General features: G+C 42.6%; 1 protein-coding gene across 6 annotated transcripts in view; it reads left to right on the top strand.

The window, feature by feature from the left end:
- The window catches only part of CNTN5 (contactin 5), a 3106629-nt gene that overhangs the window by 1651083 nt on the left and 1433244 nt on the right, over positions 1-22302 (top strand). For all 6 annotated transcript variants that reach the window (XM_069639123.1, XM_069639125.1, XM_069639124.1 and 3 more), the window contains one exon: positions 17438-17641. In XM_069639123.1, coding sequence (XP_069495224.1) covers positions 17438-17641 — 204 coding nt within the window. The remainder of the gene's footprint in view (positions 1-17437; positions 17642-22302) is intronic.

The raw sequence follows: 22302 nt of genomic DNA, 5'->3' as shown, positions 1-22302 counted from the left end.
TGTTAAGCATGTCCTGAGTCCCAGACTTTTCATGATAGCCTTAGTATAGAGTTACAGGTGTTAATGCATGATTGTTGCTTTCGCCAAATATTACATAATGCTTTGTGTGGTTTAATGAATCAAGCATTGCCATGATAAATGCGTGGCTTGCCTAGTTGTTCAGTTTGTTATTGACCACTTTGAAATATGGATGCCTAGGTCACCACTGCCACCATCTTTGCAATACAAAATGTGAGCCTGTTTTTCAGAGCCCCTTCTTTAGAAAATGTGCCTCTACATCAAGCCTCATCACGGTTAACTGGACACTAAGAGATGCCATTTTGTCTAATGCCATTAAACGCTGTATTTGGCCCCATGGTCACGACCTGATACATCATGCCCTGCAAATTGGATTGCTAACTTGTGTTAATGAGTCTCAAGAGAGATTGCAATTAGTGGCTGTGGATAAGACATTAGAGTGAGTCAATTTCTCTAATAAACCTTGCCATCAATGCAAGGCTTCTGAATAGCTCTAGGCATCCAACAATTCTTCTCCCACACCATTAATGTAATTGCACCTTTTGCAATGCTATTTTATTGCCATTTACACAATTTGCACTTTAATCTTTGACAATTTTCACTTGTATGGTTTGAGCAACTCTGCTTTGCCATTTGTTTGCATAATTATATCTTAGTGCAATCATTTCTTTGAGAAGAAATAAAGGTTTTGTGACTGGTAGGAGTGGATAATTTGGTCTATTTAATGCATTATTAAAATGCGCTATACACCATTGTTTGAACATTATTTAAAATTATAGGCTGCAGACAATATCCAAATATATAGGCTTCATAAACTTTATTTTCCCAATGGCACGCTAGTATTGCTTTATAATAAAGTGTGGTAATGATGCAATAATGAATATGCAATTGATATCGAGAGAAACTGTAACAACAGTTAATAATGTGTAACTCATACAGGCCTCTACAACCTTTGACTCTCCAGATGGTTTGGACTACAACTCCCATCAGCTCTGGACAGCACAACCAATGATGTAGGAGTCATTGGGGTCCTAGTACAAAACATCTGGAGAGCCACACGTTGCAGAACCCTGAACTAATCACTGTTTTGAGGTGTTCCCTTCACTACTCCTGGGGAGGTTCTATACATAATATGTGAGACCCGATTGATTGGCCACTATTAAAGGATGGATTCCTAATGGTTGTGTGCTATAGCACCTTGACGCTCTGTTGTGCTAGATGGAATTTGAAATAATGATCTCAAACCAAACAATCGGACACACTCAAGGAATATGGCAAAGTCCTACTTTATTCTCATTTAATAAAGCAGGGTGAACTGACAGGCATCGGACTGATGCATGCACACTCACACAGTAGCTTGATTAAATAGAGAGCTTATACTCCAATATGTGTCTATGATGTCATTCTATGTCGCAAATTATAAAACCTATTGAAGGAAGGGATTGTTTAAGGGAACATATCTATATAGAGAAAATATGCACATTAATACATCATTGGCTGCCCCTTGTCTGTAAGACACGCCTCCAATTACCTCTCAATACATATAGTACTGATTATAGTGAACACAATGGCTGTGGATTGGTCTATGCAACATTGTATGTTAGGTTGCCGTAGGCCCCTGATTGGTTGGCCTGCTATCCCAACCTTGGACTTTCTGCATTTTAGCAGCACGTATGTGAAACAAAACATAGGTGTATGCATCCCGTCAGACTACTCCCCCTTTCCTTATTATTCCATCATCTCTCGGCCATCAGCTAAAGTCAACTGTTTGTACTTGCAGCCTGCTCATTGTCGTGGAACATTCAAGGGAGTGTGAGCACACCGCTATCTTCATCTGGGGCTCTAAGGAATAGCCCTTGATTTTTGACTTCTGGGTCACACGTGAAGAGACCATGAATTTGTCAATTTCAGCCTTCTATATATTGCTATTTGATTCAATTATACAGGGTCGCTGTCACTCTTCTTGTCCTCTAGAGACTTGCTCTCTCTACCTCGCATAGACCTCATACAATGTTGATTGTCCAATACTTTGGTCATCTTTTATCTAAGAAAAATGTGACCTTCGTTCATAGCTTATCCTGGTTAACTCACCTTGTGCCTTGCAATTAGTCCTTAAAATAACATAGTTGAATCCTTTGCCAACATAGCATTCCTGTTGTTCTGCAAACAGACCTTTCTAGCCTCTCCTGATTCTGCAACCTTGTTCTGTCTCTGTGGTAGCTTGGTTGAATTCAACATGAGCCAGATATCAATCTGCCCTCATCAGATTTCTCTTTAATGTTCCATGATGTCCATAGGTGCGTGCTGACATTCTTTCTTGCAGCATCCTTCCACACCTTCAGTACCAGGGCACATTCTGTCTGGCTGTCTGAGTGCATAAAATCTCTCATACACTCAATGGGAATGAATGATACAGGGGATCCCGTGTACTGCTCTTCTTCTACTGTTCCAGTATGACAGAAGTGAGCGGGCGGGAGCAAGGGCAAATGCATCCACCTGCTTCTCTACAGTTATATTAATTGCAAACTGTCTAGACACCAAATAATATCTTTGCAAAAGTAGAGTTAATCAGTACTTAGATAGGAAGCTGTGCTTGGGCCAAGAGCTCTATTTGTCCTTGATAAAGAATTAGGAGATTATACTGCTTTTTTAAAATTGTGTAGGGACTTTATTCCTGGGTTCGGGAAATGGAAGAGTGTAGATTTTATCAAGCAAATGGAGAAAAGGATCCACACCTTCTTCTCCTCTGCCCACGTTATGCCTCATTGGGGGTGACATATCTCTTCTCTTCCTAGCATTCAGAATAAAAAAATCGGAACCGTTTGACAAGCAATGCTCTTTTGCTACCAATCCCAGTTTGTGCTGTCAGTGTGGGGGACATCCCAATATGTAGAGAAAGCATGGAGAATTGGAGGAAAAATTACCCAGTTGAACTGATATTTTGGCAGAATACATGTAATAGCATAAGACATTAATACACATTGGGCCTCATTACGACCTTGGCGGAGGACCATGGCGCTATTAGCACCATGGTCCATGCCGCTAAGTTCCCAACTCCGCCATGGTGGATGGCGGACTTACCGCCCCATTCCGACCTTGGCGGGGCGGTAAGTCCCCAATCCCCATTTACCCTTCCCCATTCCCATTTTTGCCCCATAGGGCATAATGGGAGTGGGGAAGGCGTTAATTACGCCACCGTAAATTACGGTGGCGTAATTAACTCCATGGTCCCTTAGCGCCATGGATTTTAACACCTGCTAAAAGCAGGTGTTAAATCCGCCATGGCGCTAAGGGACCTCGTACTCAGGCGGTAAGGGTCGGCGCTGTTTACGCTGCCGTAAACCCCTTACCGCCTGGGTCGTAATGAGGCCCATTCTCTTTTGTAAAATTGCAATTTGGAATGTACACAAATAAAATAAAAATAAAATAAAAAATAAGACATTAATGGAAGGAAGGTGAATGGGAATGTGGTGGCCACCTTTTAAATTGTATATAAAATGCATGATTTTGACATTTTTTAAAAACCTATAATGCATGTTTTAATGGCGTTTTATCTCATTTGCTGTGGTGTGCTATGTGTAATACATTTAACATGTGGGATTTTTGGGGATTCCGTTTTACCGAAACAAACCAAATTTGACTGACTTGCCTTTTCTCTGGTATTATGTGTAGCTCTGTATACCACACAGTTGGTGTCACTTTTGGATACTTAAGTTATGCCATGACAGGACTTTGGCATGGCAAAATCAAAGGGTAGATAGTGTGATGACTACTGATGGGCAGAGGTGGATCCTGAGGTGGAGAGTTAATAAAAGGGTGTTCTCCCAACAGGCTCTACATTAATTATTCTTCATTCTTTTGTGGGTCCAAAAGTAAATTGAAGGAGTTGTTGACACCAACTACTATAGGTAAAAGGCCACAGGGGATTGACTGAAAGCAAGCTTGTTTTAAAGGGTTTAATCTATGTCCTTGATATAAATGACCCTTGCTTCCTCATGGCATACCGAGAGTTTGATAAGGCAGTATCTCTTTGAAGCCAGTTTTGCAGGAGATCTCTGTTATGACCAGCCCTTGGTCATAGGGTTCACTCCAAGGGACACTCAGGATACTCAAGCCAGGTACGCATAGTGGTTACTTTATTAGGGTTCTTCTGTTACAAGTATCAGATGTCATCATAGTTATTGGGAGATAAAGAGGAAAGGGACAGGAGCAGGAGCCCACTGGCACCCACCACCTACCTGGGGGACCTACCTGGCCTTAGTGTAAAAAGACAGCCAATCGAATGAAACGGAATTAATCAAATATCTACAGAATTCTAAGGGCAATACCTGGAAAAAATGAAAATGAGAAGGTTAGGACAGGCTGGTATGTTGCACAAAGCGTTATGTTACCCAACAATAGAAATACAACACTTACCCTATCTGTTTAAGCTTAGAAGCCAATCCATTGTCAGTTCCCCAAGTAAAGTAAAGGCAAACGTTCTTGACCGGTGTTGTATCCACATCTCTCCCTTATGCTTTCTGAAGACGTAAGCCTGAAGTCGACATCACCCGAACATACACACTGCTACACTCCTCTCTGCAAACATATATACATGGATTAAAGCCGAGATGTTGAGAGAGGATCAACTGCTTCCAAAGTTCTGGTAGTGCACACAAACATTGAATCTGCATGTCCACATGACTGTGCACACTCATATTTGTTGCTGGTAACTTGGGTGATGCAGTATGATGGCAGAGATGGTAGTAGAGAAACCCCCTTACCTGCCAAAGCATATCTAATTCACAGATTGATGCTATTGAAAATGTGGTAGTCCCGTTCATTTCCCAGATGTAGGTCTGTGCTGTTAGAAACTAGGCACAGGGCAATGTGGAATGTTGCTTGAAGTCGTTTCAGATCACTGGCAGAACTGGATAACCTAAAAAGAAGAGGTCATTTTATGCATGGGGAGCCTATTTCTTTTTTGGTATCTTGTCCCCGATTTTTGTGTGGATCTGGCCCATGTGCATACCTACAGGCTCATTACAACTGTGCCTGTTTTCCTGGTGGTAAATCCACCAGGATACCGGCAAATCGAATTACTGTTATCGGGTCTCAGTCCAGTGGTATTACCACCGTATTACAAGTGCTGGTATGCAGCGTTAGTCCTCATTCCATGAAGTCCTATATGGGGACTTTGCTGGTTATTTTTGGCGGTAGGGTGGCAGCATTACCTCCAGCTCTTAACTTGGTTGGTGCGATAACGGGACAGGGCCTCATTGCGAGGTTGCCAGTCTGGTAACAAGGTTACTGGTATGCTTGCTGGTACCATTGTTACCAGACAGGTAAACTCCCAGATGTGCCGCGGGTTCCTTTCATTTCGCCAGGTCTGCCCTGGTGGAATGAAAGGCACCCGCGAGCACAGCAAGCCTGTAGCACCGGCACTGCTATGAACCGTGCCGGTGCTACAGGCATCCCCATTCCCATTGAGCCCCACATAAGGGGCTGAAATGGGAATGGGGATCTACCGGCACCCGCGAATGGGCAATTACCGGATCCAGTGGGGTCAGAATACCCCGGTAATTGCCCATTCACGGTGCCGGACTTTCATGCCGGTATGGAGTTAGCCTTGCTGCTCTTACCGGCAAGGCTACCTCCAACCTTGTAATGAGGTCCAGTATACGTCAACGCTGGCATGTTAATTCTGCACCGGCGAACTCTTAATGAGGTAGTTCTGAAGAGGTCTTTAATACCACAGAACATGCAGTACCATTTGCGGCCTCTCACAGTACAGTGTATACATATTTGTAAGCATTGCAGTGCATTTGATTGTCTATGGTAAGTATTTCGATGTCACAAATGTGTGGTACTAATCTGTTTTAAACGTTCATTGTAGTACATTAAGAGTGAGTTTTCATATTAGGCAATACACAACGGGTACATGTTTGACTATCTCCGCATGCGTCGTGTTCTGAAGTCCATGATCGTTTGTGAAAGTCCATTTCTGTTAAGTTTGATCGTCCTAAACGGTCATGTGAGCTTTGACAGGTGTCTTGTGAGGTGCACGATAAGAGTGACAGCCAATTTATATGACTATTGCAGTCTATTGATCTGCACATCAGACTGTCAGATAAACGATGCTGTCATAATCCAGATGGACACTCATTCAAGCGTTTTTTTATTGTGTCGGTGTCTGCTTCCCAGAGATAGGTTCTGATTCATGAAATCAGGTTAGCGAGATCTTCTTAGCCTGAAGGCAGAGTCAATTGAACAGTTTACCGGTAATAGCATACGACATAAATGCTTTCATCCTTGTCATGACTTTTTCTTAGCACTGTTTTCTCCCTTCCTACAGTGCGCACACAACTAGCACTGTATAGAAGTGACACGATCATGGCTTGCAAATTGTACAGACAATCTATTCCAAGAATGTGTGGTATTCAAGCAGGGAATGTGCAAACCTATGTTTTATAACAGTACCCTGTGTGGCTTCCTGGAGTAATACCAAATTAGCAATGGAATAATGTAGAGAGTTTTCGCTACAGTTCAACAGGGAGTCAATGCACCTTCCTTTTAATGTTAGAAAAACTGTATCGCTTCCGGATTCCAAATAAAAACTTGAAAGTGGGATTCTGTGCCACCTGCAGATGGAATAAGTGTGACAAGGCCCTATCATAAAGTCTATATTTATTGATTTATTGGGTTTTCATAATGCACCTATACACAATGGGCCTCATTACAAGGTTGCCGGCCCGGAAACAACAGTGCCGGTAAACTTGCTGGTACCATTGTCTCTGGACCCGCAAACTACGAGTTCTGCGAGCGAGTTCATTTCTGCCCACCAGGTGTGACCTGGCGGGCAGAAAGGCACCCGCTCGCAGACCTTGACGGATGCACCGGCACCATTCATGAATGGTGCCGGTGCATCCGTCCTCCTCATTCCCATTGAGTCCAATGGGACGCGAATGGGAATGGGGAGTAATATTTTCCGGCGCCCGGCAATGGGCAATTACCGGGAAAGCCGGGGCCGTAATGGCCCGGTAAGTCCCCATTGCCTGGAGCCAGGAAAAAAATTACTCCGGCGGCAGCTATGCCGTTTTTACCAGCATGGCTACCGCTGGACTCATAATGAGACCCAATGGGCCTCATTACGACCCAGGCGGTAAGTTACCGCCTGGGCCGTGACTTTACCACCATGGCGTAAACTACGTTTACGCCATGGTGGTTGGCGGACTTACCGCCCCATTCCGACCTTGGCAGGGCGGTAAGTCCCCAATCCCCATTTACCCTTCCCCATTCCCATTTTTGCCCCATAGGGCATAATGGGAGTGGGGAAGGCGTTAATTACGCCACCGTAAATTACGGTGGCGTAATTAACTCCATGGTCCCTTAGCGCCATGGATTTTAACACCTGCTAAAAGCAGGTGTTAAAAGCACCATGGCGCTAGGGGACCTCGTAATTGGCGGTAAGGGGTCGGCGCAGCTAACGCTGGCGTAAACCCCTTACCGCCAGGGTCGTAATGAGGCCCAATGTGTTTCAGGGCATAACATATTAATATGTGTCCCTGCCATTTCCAAGGTCATTGTTTGTAAAGAGCACACTGCACAAAAAATCAGCAATGAACAATCTAATAAAAGTAAAACATACAGAAGGAGCATAAGAAGAAATATCATAAGATAATATGAAGCAAAGGAAATGTGAGTAAAAAGAAAGGAAAGACACCAAAATCAAGCGGAATATAAAAACAATTTGCTGAGTGTCCAGGAATGCAGAACTTGATGCATAGTCAACAGGTGAAACCTTGACAGAAAAGCCCACTAAAACCCTGTCCCATAAGCCCAGCAGGTTCAACACTCAAACGGGAATGACAGGAGCAAGGGAGGCAACCAGTGGACAGGTACCCCTGGGTCAGAAATAAACACCATGATGACACTAAAAGCACCCCAGGGCCCACCAAACCGAGGAGGCTAAACATAAGTTTAGTGTATCAGCCTCTTATTAACATATAAGGGGGACACCTGAGAATGTGATAGTGGATGCATTGGTAGACCTAATTGACAGGAGTGCATAACCCTGAATAACCGCCAGGGGAGCCAAGGGAAACAAGTTACATGCAAAGTTTTCAAAATGTGAACGTCCCTCAAAATTGCCAATGTCTCAGTTGACAAGCAAAAATAAAAGTCAGGTCAGCAAACATTAAAGCACCCCAGCTAAGGGCCAGCATGCCACTCTCAGATGTGTTTCCAGCCAAACTCTGCTCATTGGAATGTATGCAGTGTAATGCCCTCTAGCCCCTTTTTTTCAGGCCCTGGTCTGAATAAAGGTGTACACTCCCTCACCCCAGACCAGGGACAATTCCCATGGAAAGCACCACCCCCAGGCCCACTGGGCACGGAGGGGTGCTTCACCTGCCAAATTAAATTGCTGCTATTAGCACCATGGTCCATGCCGGATTCCGCCATGGTGGATGGCGGAATTACCGCCCCATTCCAAGGTGAGTGGGGCGGTAATTCCCCATTCACCATTTGCCCTTCCCCATTCCCATTTTTGCCCCATAGGGCATAATGGGGATGGGAAGGCGCTAATTACGGCACTGTCAATTATGGTGCCGTAATTACCACCAAGGACGCTTAGCGCCTTGGACTTTAAATAGCAGGCGTTAAAGTGTGAATCAGGCGTTAAGGGTTTAACGGCGCGAACGCCCTTTACGGCGGCGTTAACCCCTTAACGCCTGACTTGTAATGAGGGCCCTTGACTCTCTCACAAGAATTGATTAGGGGTGAGGTTGTCTAAAAAGTCCAAACGACTACTGTAATTCTTGTCTATTGGGTACCACATAACATCACAGATTTAGGAACTATACAACCAACCAAATACTGGAGCTCCAGTATTTTCATATGTGCTGCTAAGAGAACATGTCTCTGCCACTTTTCAAAGGATGCACTAATGTACCTGACAGAATTGAAGCCTATGACTAATTGGTCAAATACATAGGCCTGTGGTGGGTGCATTCGTCCACTGAATCACAAATGTAACTTATTTCAGTTTTGTTCTTCAGTGCTCCTTTTTGTTATTTAAGGCAGTATAAGGCTTGATGCACATACATTGTTAGCCTATTGAACCAATAACAAGATATTGCTCAAAGTGAAAAAAGCAACGATCTCTCCCTCAAAAAAAGGTTTTAATCAAATGCCTAAGGCTAGTAACAGACTGAGGAGTGGCATATCTTGTTTTGAATCCCTAAAATATATTCTGGAATCAGCTCTGGGTTTTCTAAACTTGATGCATGTTGGCAGATGCAATCCAGAAGTACCTGTTTCTTTGGGACCAGGGAGTTCCTAATTAGTTGCTCTGTCTGGGGTTCAGGCATAGTTCAGAGCTGGTCCTGTCAGTCTTACTCTCAGGTGGGCCAGGGACTGGATGTATTGTTGGCACTGTGACTTTGACACAACCAGCAATTCTACAGTACACAAGTGTCAGTATTTATCTCTCCGCATTTTACTTGTTCCATGTGAAACTAAGCCTATGTGCAGAAGGGCACATAACATTTACTTTTGCATGCCTCCTTCAAGGGTCACTCTACAAACATTAATGTGGTTCAATGTGTGCCACATTTTCTAAAGCAGTATCGAGGGCTAATTAAGGTGAATATACAAATCTGTCTTTAGAGTGTTGTACTTGTTGCATTGTGCCTCTTTAATACACTGAACCATTTACACTGGTAAATAGGGACAATTCTTCAAAAGTCCCACAGACCAAGGTAAAATAACATACCACTGCTCTGCAACAGGTCATGGTGTGGTACACTCAAGATGATCTATTTCTGGTTTCAATTTGCGGCTCAGGGCTGTCTTGTAGCCCTCTAAAGCTATTCAACGCATGTACAAGACATTTCCCTAAACAGATCCAATACCCACGTCTGGAAAGGAGCAACCATCACTTTAATGGAAAAGAAAGGCTATTCCAGCATGGTTTTGGTTGTGGTTCGCCCCTATTTGTTCCTAAACTTTGGAAAGGTAGCGGGTATGTGAAATAGGACAATCAATGTTCATGCTACTTGGATCCAAATTAGGGTTGTAAACCAGTGAATCACTGATGAATTTCTTAAGCTCAACAAACAGTTTACCAGCGCTCACAGAGCCATTTTACTAACAGAGCCAAATCGTCAGGAATACATTTAGGAATTCAATTAAGTACTTAAGCCAGGCAGACTTCAAGTGAGGAACTAGAGTATTTCCAAACTGAAGTAGTTATTCATGGAAGGACTGGAAATAAATGGAGCACTCAGAGTGCAGTATCATATGTATATCACAATTAGGTACATATGAGGACAAGGGAGGTTATGATCGTATTCGGCCACACCCTTCCCCAAAACATCAATCTTAGCTTTCAAATAGTCATCTCGGGAATCACATAGATGTTGCAATGGACTCATTGAAAAAGTTATAGCTGGAGGGTTAACTAAGTTCTGGATTTTTCTAAATATATTTTCACAGTATTTTGACCTAGTTTCTTGAAAAGGAAATGTGTCTTCTCCCTGTGTATCACAAACCATAGCCGTGTAATACAATTCTTTAAAAGATGTGACAAATCTGAGGGCATCACTGCTTCTCCCTTAGGGGGAGACCTTTTGCATGGGCCCAGGGTGGTGCACCCAGAGTACAAAAGCCCTCCTTGGGTGGTGCACATAGGGAGGATCACATGGGAGAGGATACCCCTTAAGGGATTAGGGATAACCATTCACAGAGAATGTGGTATAAATCTGCTTTGTTACCCCCTTCTCTTTGCCAAAACCAAACCATCCTTCCCTTGTTACAAACAGTGCTACTATCTTCTCTTGTATAACACACCAACCTTATTCTAACAACAAAACTAACATACAAGAGAATCCAACTCTCCTTCCATTCATTGGGAACACAACTACTGGGTCGAAGAATATGGCCAGGAGTGTGCGGATTGATCCCAAGAAAACAAGTATTGGCATGAAGAAGATGGCTAGGAGTGTCCCGAGAACTGTGACGACTGGTCCAGTCTCCCACTGAACCTGATTGGGACAAACAAATTCAAAATAGGCGAGGGAAACCAGCTGAGAGGTATCCCCTCTCCTGAAAGAAGTTGCCAGCAATGCTGCTGCACTGGCTGCAAGATGGGAGAGCCGGACATAATGCACAGAGAACGGAGAAGGACAGAGTGTAGTCCAAGATGTAAGGAATACTCATATCATAGCCAAACAACCCTGCAGGTGTTCCAGGATCTAGGGACCCGCCAGCTGATGGTACGGTGCGCTAGAGGAAGCACAACACAATGCAAAGCCGAGTCCGACGAAACAAAGCTCACAAATGCGACCAGAGTCTTGCGCAGACATCCCACTGCTCAGAAGATGAGAACCATGCATGAAGGTACGTGGGCAGGCTGAGAGCAATGAGAGGTCTGTGAAAGATGCAGAGTAAGTACAGAGACCCGAATAAGAGGTTTTAGGACCCTGAGAAGATATTGCAAGTCTGGGACCCACAACCTTATGAGAGGGATAATGTGATAAGAGGGTATCTTAGTCCTCTATCCAAACCTCTGATGTTGTCCTTTCTCTTTCCTGCTCCTAAACCACCTAATTGTTCCTCTGACACTATGGGCCTCATTCCAAGTTTGGAGGTAGCCATGGTGCTATTAGCACCAAGGCTGCCTCAAACCCGGGTCTGGGTCCGGTCTGGGTGAATCGGGACTTACAGGGTCATTCCAACCTTGGGGGACTCGGTAAATCCCCATTTAGTAAACCATTCCCCATTCCCATTTGAGCCCCATAGGGCCCAATGGGAATGGGGAAGACACTAATTACAGGCCCTCGAATAGCGAGCCCGTTATTAGCGCCCTGGTCCCTTAGCGGGACCCACAAAGGATGTGTGGTCAGACCACATGTCCTTTGCGGGTCCCGCTAAGGGACCTCAGACTAGGGCGGTAAGGGTTTACCGGCACCGGCATCCTTACCGGTGCGGTAAACCCTTATCGCCCAACTCAGAATGAGACCCTGTGTCTCTGATTTATTCTCCGGTCCCCTTGCTATTTGGAACTCCCACCCTCTGGCTTTTGCTTGCTTGCATTATGTAGGTGTTCTCCCCTCCGGCTTTTGCCAAGGGTTGACACCTCTGCGTGATTCACTGCTCCAACCTAGGATTACCTCTGTCTTAATTGTTCTAACCATGCTATTGTGTTCAATGTATTTTTGCAGGTGCTATGCAAGGTGCAGTCAAGCCTATAATAGGCCTTCCAGCATTCTTTCCATCCTTGTTTCTTCTCAGATGCTGTTTCAGCTTACCATTATTAATGGTTTCTACTTGTGGAGAGTAACTAAAATGTGCTGTACCCCAACAAAACCTTTGTACATGCAATGTAACTCTTATATCCTTGACCTTGAGAGCCGAACAATCATACTGGACGTTCCGCAAACTCCTAAAATCTGGTACTTCACCTAAATCCCTCCTTATTAGTCCCTATCGATCTGTGACCATCTTCTGACTACAACTGTGTAACCTATCTGTTTACCACAACTAGAGCAGCTATAAATGTAAAAATAAATACACAAATAAACGCTCAATACATTTAGTTGTACATGAGTAACACGCCCATGCTGCAGACTCTGGTGTTGGTCGCCAGGAATTCCTTCCCATACCGCTTCTGGGCCCAGTATAAGATAGCAGATGTCAGTACATGCCCCCATGGCCACCTCCACATACACTCCAGAGGTGGTACAGGGAACATTGTGACAGCAGACATTCTGGAAAATCTTAATATTTAGACAAATAATGATTGCTTCTACTGTACAAGTACCATGTTCTTACCCGGGAACAAAATGGGTACCTACTTGAAATGTTAGAATTGTGTCTAATGATATTTTCTTTTTTGATTGAACCATTTCCCCTGGGCCACCCATACCCTGCTCGAGTTTGCATGCCGGATTTAATGTAAAGATGGGAAATATATATTTTTATATGGCACTTCATGCCAGAGACCAGCCTCTGCATGCCGGACCGCAATTCAAACCTGTGAGCCTCTGTGTTGCCTTGCTTCCAAGATAAATGTGTTGCCCCTGAGTGAAGGTCCCGCTGGTTACCTACTGTTAAGTATGTGTTTACTGATTATAACATGACTTTCTTTAGGCAGAACCTTACTCTATTTGATCAAAATTATTATTGTATTTGTACAGCCCCACTTATACACTGAAAAAGCATCGGCTGGCGTATCAAAGGGGTTTTCAAGTTTGGATGATATCCCCCGTCCACTTAAATGCTGTTAATGGTTTGTGCCTACACAGTTACGGGACTGGGTCACACTCAGAGTTGGACTGGGAACCAAAAGAGGCCCTGGAAATAATTTTCAAAGTGGTCCCATATTACACATTTTCAGCTAGCCCAAACCTTTTCCTAAGGGAAAATTTGGAAATACCACACAAAAGAGGCCCAAGGTCCAGAGGCCTACGGGACATCTCCAGAGTCCCTATAGGCCAGTCCAACCCTGGTCACACTCATGTGAGTGTTGTTTCTTCAAAAAAACCAAGCCTTTTAATATAGAGACAATACTGATTCTTACTGTAGCGTTTGAGGATCCTGATCGGCACTTACATCTACACATGAAAAGGCAGGTGAATGTGGGGACTGGTATTAATGAACAGTGGCTAGCCACAAAATTAGGAAGAGTGTTTAACAAAGTAATGTGCAGTAGTTGAGGGAAACATGAAATGATGTCCCCATTTTGTGTATATGGACTCAGAAGATCCCTGTGAAATATATTTGGGGGGACATTTCTAAAAAAAATAAGCATCAGGTAAAAGATATGGGTTTTAATGAAGTGGCTAACCTAAGAAAATATTTACGTTTTGATGCAGTCCTTGAAAAATGCCAGTCCTATAGAAGCATCAGTGATGCAGAGCTTTATCTTGGGAAAGTACATTTCAAACACCTCAATATTAAAGCATGTGTGATAATGAAAGTTGGAAAAACATCAATCCAGCTTTTTATTAATTTAACATCTTACCATGAAGGTAATTGAAATGTTCTTTCCCACTCTCACACTTAGCATCACCAATGTGAGCCTTTCATTATTGTTGTGTATCTGGTCAATAAACAGAATCTACCTACATATTCAGCCAGCTCTCTTTGGAGTGTCTTCATAGAACATCAAAAATTGTGCGTCATTATCTAAATTCAATCTATATATATACAAGTTGAAATTTGTTTGTGGTGGGATTTGTGGCAAAGCGTTGCTTCATATACAGTTCCACACTGTTTCACCAATATGCACCAAATGAACATTACTGGCTACATGACATTTGGACACCCCACCCCTTTCCCCGGATTTCAGCACAAGTCAATATGTGTTTGTGGGTTCATGGCAAAGCAGTGTTTCATATACAGTTCGACACGGTTTGACCAATCTGCACCAAATGTTGCATAGTTACCTGTTAGGACCCTCCAGACATTACTGGATACATCACATTTGGACAGCCCACCCCGTTTCCCGGATTTCAGCAGAAGTCAATATTTGTTTGTGGGTTTGTGGCTTGGCGAAGTGCTGTTCCTTAAACAATTCCACATTGTTTCACCAATCTGCACCACATTTTGCAAAGTTACCTGTTTGGATCCTCCGGACATTGCTAGCTACATGACATTTCGACTCACCACCACTTTCCCCGGATTTCAGCACCTTCACGCATGAGACGGTTGCCTGAAATCAGCGAAACATCAATGTGGTCATAGAAAGACTGGTCCCGATACGAGGAACAAAACTCGAGGTCCAGGCCATAGGGTGCATGGTTTCCAAGAAATGTGCACTGCAATGCGCCACAATGAATTGCACCATGCCAGGGTGAGGAGACGGGTGGGGAGAGAACACAGACAATCCCAGTATGCAGCAGCACACCGACTCTCTCCTCCCCCTCATTGTCTGCTCTAGGGTATGTCAGTCAGCCACAAGTGCCCATTCTCAGTGCAGTTTACTTCAAAGTGCCAAGCACTTCAAGTGATAATCAAATCAGTACAACAACCTTTAGGATCAGTGTTATCATGTTTGTCAACAGAACCTGTTTGGAGATTGGGTACTTCTGCTAGTTATAATATAAACAATAATTGGCATGCTCGCCAAGTGATTTATTTGTTCTCCAAAGTTGTCATTTGCAGATACTTGTTTCTGGCCACAGATTTCTTGCATACAGGTGTTTCCAGATGTTCATTCCTTCACACAGAGGTATTGATTTCCAGAAGTGTATACTTGTTTTGGAATAGAGCAGGGTGATTTTAATGTGGTAGTGGAACCTATTGATGTATTCATGAAATTGTTTAACAAAATATGTTCCTTCTATGCAAATCATGAACATCTTTTGATGTATCAAAAATATGTTAGTGGTTTCTGAGACTGCTGTTGTAGGGACATTTCCTCCCATAGACAGCTTCACCTATTAAGGCACTACTTGTGTGCTCATGGCCATCCCAGTGTTTCGTAGGCAGGTTTATTTTTGTTTTACAACAAAATCGGTGGCAGTTTCCGCTCTGTCTATGGAAATATTCCTTGAGTCACATACATTGTATGTAGTCTACAATTCCTCCACAAGTACAATTTTCTTCAGTTCCTGATTGGGCCAGAATGTAAGTCAAGTAAAATGGTTCAGATAATTCAACTCCTGTGAATTACGTGCAGAGAGTTTTAAAATGGCTCATTGGTTTGTAAACAGGTACCAATTTGAGTTCACAATGGTTGTTATGTAAGCAGATCTCAGGTTGAGGCTTTCCTGGGCTTTCCACGTTCTTGAGAGGTCCCTCTCATAGTTTGTTCCTTGCAGTTCCTGAATCTTCTTGTTTTGTATTTTGATAACTTTTTTCTAATACGAAATGTAGGAGAAGTGCTGGGCCATGTATTTGTTATCATAACGTTGTTGTGGGATTGTTTATGTGCATTCTCAAACTGATTTTCATGGAGTAGAGTTATGAATTAAGTGTTTCCGTCACTGTTTTGATGCTTTTCTGCATGTTTGGTCAGGCATAAACAAACACGAAGCAAACTAGTATGCATTACATGTATTGTCTCATGATCTCCTAAATGCTTAAAGCATTTTTCCTTAAGCACCGAGTTAGGATGACAGACAATCACGATAGACAAATAGTCCATGAAGCACAGCAGGAGAATGATGTAGACCTGTCTGCCCTCACACCAAAAGAAACTCACGCACAGGTTTCTTGGAGCTATCCTCCCTCAGTTCGGGAGGATAGCTCAGTGGCAACATGCTCACCTTGGAAGCAAGACAACACAGAGAACCACAGGTTTGACCCCCGGGCCTGTGCTTAGAAAGCTCTGGGTATTAAGCGTGTTATAAATAACCTATCAAATAATATCATATCATATCATAGGGCATATCAGAGGGCAATGCTGAGTGCCCCTGCGATATGGGATGCAGTGACACAGTACACCACCCCTCACGAAAAACTGTCAAACCCATTCATGGGGCTACAACTGTAATTGAGCAGTTCTAGAAATTCACTTGTGGCAACACCGCATGTTTGTGTCACACACAATCAGAGTCCAGTGGTGGAGGCTGGATTTCTACTGCTACTCAGGGCACAGGTCAAGGGAACATATAGACGGACAGTGTCGGCCGTTTTTGTTTGCAAGGATTTATTTTTTTGGAAACAATTATTTGCATCCACACCACAAATCTACAGCAGCCCTGTGATTGTGAGGCCAGACACTTGGCCACAAGATCACACAATTGTCTAATCATGACACCAATTGAATGTCTCTTATTGAGATTCTGCTCTACAGGACAGTTATTGTTAGAGATTCTTAGGTAAAAAAAAAGGGACATTTATACTTACTCAGCAACGTTTTAAAAATGGGCTGTTCTGGTGGAAAACGCTTATTAGCCGTGTGTACTTTCTTCCATTTCGAAAGACACAATGAATGAAATATGCATACTTCAATTTAGGATATGGTGACTGTGACATCATTTCCTATTGTATGCTAGTGTTCCCCCACTTTTTTTTAGGACTCTAGTCCTACTGCTACTGCTAATGCTATGTGTACTTTAAGTAATGGCTTAAAAGAAAACGAATTCGCAAGGCGACTCAAAATGTGCTACGTGAAAAGCATGAACCATAACAAGATCATTTAAATCATATCTCTAAATACATAAATGGGTAACAAATCAGTTACATTCACTAAGAAAATGTGTTATTAAAGTTGTATTTCCAAAAATCGGTAAAGGTGCAACATAATTCCCAATTGGAGAATGGTGCTGATATGTTTTCAATGTGCACATGCTAAACGTGCTGCACTCCCTCAGTAAGCAATTGGTAGTGTAAATGTGCCTGGTAAAAAGCTGCAACCTCTTCTCTGGGAAGCATACGTGTGAATTTGCCCTCACCCGTTTATTTCTTTTTTTTTTTCTTTGTGTTGCAGAGATTACCTACAGTTGGGTTTTGAACGCATTCCCTTCCTTTGTGGTGGAGGACAGCCGGCGCTTTATTTCGCAGGAGACGGGCAATCTGTACATCTCCAAGGCACAGGCCTCGGATGTGGGAAGCTACATATGCCTGGTGAAGAACCCCATGACTAATACAAGGGTCATGAGCCCGCCGACCCCACTAACGCTCCGCAACGACGGTGAGTAGAATCAGAAACGCTGCCAGCGAATTGCATGCAGTGCGCCGACTGTGCATATATTCCGGGTCAATGGTTGCATAAAAGAAACTACAGACACAACGAGAGGTGGTATAGTGCACTTGCACATGCGTACGTGGTGTTTGCAGTGGCTCATTTGTAATAGTACCGGTGCAAATGCAGTGCACTGTCTGTGGTGTACTGTGCATGTGCAAACATCAGTTGCTCTTGTAAAAATACACCATACTGCCACTCGCATTGTTGTATTAATTGTAATGTATTGCTACAGTACATCAATTGATATAAAATACAGGTACTTCAGTTTAGCAGCTGAAAATGATTTAGGTCATTGCACGATGTATATCCTATAGTTGTGTTCTGGGCAAATTAAAAACAGAGTAATATCACTCCAGCACTGAGCAGGAGTGTGTACACCACAGCTCAAGTTGAGGGTACACGCAGGTGGACGGGGACCCCCGCTTTTTTCAGAGAGCACCATGAAATGCTAATTTCTGGTGACACCACATTCAATTGGTATGTTAATATTGTTTCATCATGCACATTAATGTTAACTGTCTGCTTAGATGTGCCTACCCTTACCTCTGTATATATTTGTTTTGCCTACCACACCTCAGTGTGTTACTTGTATTATATTGTATATTGTATTCACATATTGTAACCAATAACTGTAACTGTTGTTATGTATCTTAAGCAATGTGCCTAGTTACCTGAGGGTCAGGTGCACTATATAAATAAACAATTCAATTAATGAGTCCCCCAATTTTTAGGACTTTACCCCTGGTGTACACTACATTTCTCTCACCTCGATATTCAATGGCTCTGCGCTGACCAGCATGACTTACAAGCAGCACAGGTACCATGCTGGAGCTTTATTGAGGCAATATTACCCAAGGCGGCAGATCTACCCTCTCAGCGAGGGTCCCTTAATGCAGTCGGCGACACCATTACCAACATGGTCAGCCTAATAATGCCATTAACACAGGTGTATTTAACAACACAGGTGTTGTTGGTGTCTTTTTAAAAAAAAAAAGAATCTTACCTTTGCAGCGCAGACCAGTTCCGAACAGCATTGTCATCCTTGAAGTCAGTTTTCAGTGTTGATGATGACATCTTCAGCACTGGAAATTGATCCCGGGGACAACAGCACTGTGCAGCACTGTAAGTGACTTCAATCCAGCACTCCAACTAAGTAAATGCCTGGTCTGGGATGCCCAATGGAAGCCCTTATTTATATATTTTGTATGTCAAAGTTATTTAAATCTGGATGATGAACCCTTATATAATGCCCCTCTCTTTGAATCTCCCCGACCTCATTGAGCCAAGAAGTAGGTTTGTTTTGCAAATTAAAAAAAAAAAAATATATATATATATATATATATATATACATATATATATATATATATATATATATATATGTATATATATATATATATATATATATATATATATATATATATATATATATGTATGTATATATCTATATATATATATATATATTATATATATATCACTTTTATGAATAGAACAATATCTGAATAGCACACTTATGAATATGAACAGTAATCAGTAATGGGTTATATCATAATATCAATACTCTCTTTAATCACTTAGGAGTAGGAACAGGAAGGATAAGGTAACAGACAATACTTTTATGGTTCAAGGAAATGCAAGGATGGGAAAATGCAACACAGAAATAAACTATGGTTTCAATCGAAAGACAATATGATCACTTTTTCCCCTGTTACTACTCACTCCCCCCACGATGCAATATGAATAGGTGGAAAACGGGGCACACAGGTTTCAGGAATATTAATCAACAATGTAGTTCGATTCCAGTTCCCCCAGCAAGCTTAGAGAACACAGGTATGATTTTAAAACAGGCAAAAATACTTTTGAATTTGATTGCAATGGATGGGAAAATTATGCTAAAATGATTTTAATTCACTAAAGGAGATTCAGGATTAGTGAGAGTACTTTGAATTGGTTCAGTCAACACTAGCAATGATTCATGAATGATTATCAGATTGAAAATGAATTTCAGCAGTTGGAAACAAGAAACAGCTATTTTGATAAGAGGCAATTCGTGGCAATTTTTCCGTGTGCGGAAAACGCGATTGCGAAAAAACTATAAGGAATTGGAATGTCGGATTTCGGTTCTAGGATGTGTGGTTCAAAAGTTAGGGAGGTTTTTGTGAAGGTAGATTTTTCAGAAATAAAGTCATGATTTCAAAAATAACAGATCGCGCTTTACAGATTTAGCAACAAGGATAGGCTTAGACTAAGGAGCTATGAAGAAGCAATACACTCAACGGGCAGCTACCAGAACAGGGCACCTCCTCTCTGATCTCTGTCCGTCAAAACACTTGTCCCTCTTCAGAAATATCAGCGCAAAGATGATTATTGCTACAATTCTCACAAAAAAGATAATGAGAAGAATTCAGGATGGACACAGGATTCTATAATACAGTTCTGCATAAGTGGAATGGTTGGAATAGGATTACTTTAAACTAAGAGATGACTATGCACAGTTCTAATCTAAATACTCACTCCTAGGCTTTAGAATTGAGTGGGCCTCGTCAAAGATCTGGTCAAGGGTTTGGCTCTCTCGCCACCGGACAGGTCTCAGGCACTCTGGGTTCTGCTCTCAGCACTGCATTGCAGTCTGCACGGCCTCTTGGACTGGATCTGATGGGTTCTGGATACAGCACTGCTTTCTGGGTCTGGATCTTGGTTCTAGCACAGGGTTCTAAGCTAGAAGCAAAACAGCTCAGCCAGGCTGTTGAATGGTTTAGTTAGGCCCCGTGGAAGTTTAGGGGTTAGAATCAGTTTGCAAAAGATTCTGAAGGCCTGCTGCAAAGAGTTCAGTTTGGGTTAGGCTTCCTGCTGGGTGCTGCGCCAAGAAATCAGTTGAGTAGTGGAGAAGTGTGTGTGTCCTTTCTGTCTTCACAGTCCCTATTTATGTATTTCCAAAGTGGGTGGGGAGGCTGATTCTACAATGCCCAACCCTCTAAGGATCTGATAGGTTAGTGGATTTCCTATCCCCTGATTTGAGACAGGGCCAGGGTGTCAGAATGAGTCAGAGTGATGCTGTGTTTATGGTCCAAAAGAAATCCCTCCCTTTTGCTTTTACATAGAAAATCTATTTTTCCCAAAAAACATATTTCCCAGATACACAAGTTGTTGAGAATACATAATTAAATGACAGATTACTTAAGGTCCACTTCTGTTCAAGTCCCATGTTTTTACGAGCTTGGGTTCAGAAATGACAACATTTTTGCACTTTTGGAGGGTTTCTCAATATTAATTCTGCACCAAATTTTAGACATGCTTGCACACCCAACCTGGGCACATTTCTAGGGTATTTTTCTTCTTCACAATCTTAAAGTTTCACATTTTTGTCAGCTCAGTACAATTTGTTATTAGCATTTGTATAAAACATACATTTGATTTCAATTCAATTCACATCTCAGTCTGGTCCGCCTCCTAGAGCTGGGCTGACTCAGAGGGTCACATGTCTTGTTTCATGCCAGCAGTTTGTGGTCAGTTACACCCCAAATTAGCATTCCCTATTCAGTCCAAGGAATCTATTGTTCCTTTCTCCGGGTCTGCAGAGAAAATCTCCTCCCATCTTGATTAGCATGCCAATGCAACATCCTCCTTCTGGTGGGAATGACAAGGTGTGAAGGGTTCGCAGGGGAAGAAAGACTTTTGGAGTTTTAACTGCATCAGGTTACTTTCTGATCAATTATAACACAGTTACAGTTCCTTGTAAAAAAAAATAACATTTATAAACTTAAAATAAGCAACATATCTTTAAATCAAGTCTTTTTCAACATGAAATTACTGTGAGGCACTCAATATGGCATTTTGATGGAATTCTTTTCTTTGGCATAGCTTGAGTTCAATTGTTCAACTTTACAAAAATGCTTTTAAAACACTGGCTTTCTGGTAGAGGTGAGCAACGGTATTACACACATTTTGACAGCTGTCTTTCCATCAAGCATCTTTAAAATAGGATTTTGTTCTGAGAACATATGATTTTTACTAACATTGTATTATTGATGTGGATTCTTGCAGTAAATGATGTGGAACACCCAACACAGAGGTTGGATCTTTTAGGTGATTTGTGAGCCAGGATATTTGCAATTTTTGACAATCAAGAGAATGGATTTTCAAACAGCTCTGTGTTTCTTTTTCAATCAGCATTGCTATTTCCAAGTGGTTTCAGGCTACATTGTGGGTAGCTCAATGGTGGCTTTTGGCATTGATCTCCTGTGATCACTAAAATAGGCAAAAGTAGATGGTGGCCTATTTTTCAGGTTTTTCAGGTTTTCACTGCGCAATTTCTGGTGATTTCTAGCAAGCAGCATGCTTTCCAGTGGCCATTATGATGTTGCTGCTGCCAGCAATGCACAGTGATGTTGCAGGGCTTGGATGAGTGGTTTGATACATACCACAGCACTGGGCTGCGCAACACAGGAAACAAAAAACACACTTTTAGCACCGGCATATGAAACTGCGTGGGGCGCTAAGAGGTGGGGCGTTAGGGTGAGTGGGAAAGGTAAGTGTGCTGGCTAGCCAGGCGGCTCATAATGCAGGCATGCACCTTACAATACAGCCCATGTTTGGAGCATCCTGATTGG

The sequence above is a fragment of the Ambystoma mexicanum genome, chromosome 7q, assembly GCF_040938575.1.
Source record: "Ambystoma mexicanum isolate Mex_15411 chromosome 7q, UKY_AmexF1_1, whole genome shotgun sequence".
NCBI lineage: Eukaryota > Metazoa > Chordata > Amphibia > Caudata > Ambystomatidae > Ambystoma > Ambystoma mexicanum.
The sequence above is the reverse complement of the archived record's forward strand: the minus strand, read 5'-3'. Positions and strand labels throughout refer to the sequence as shown.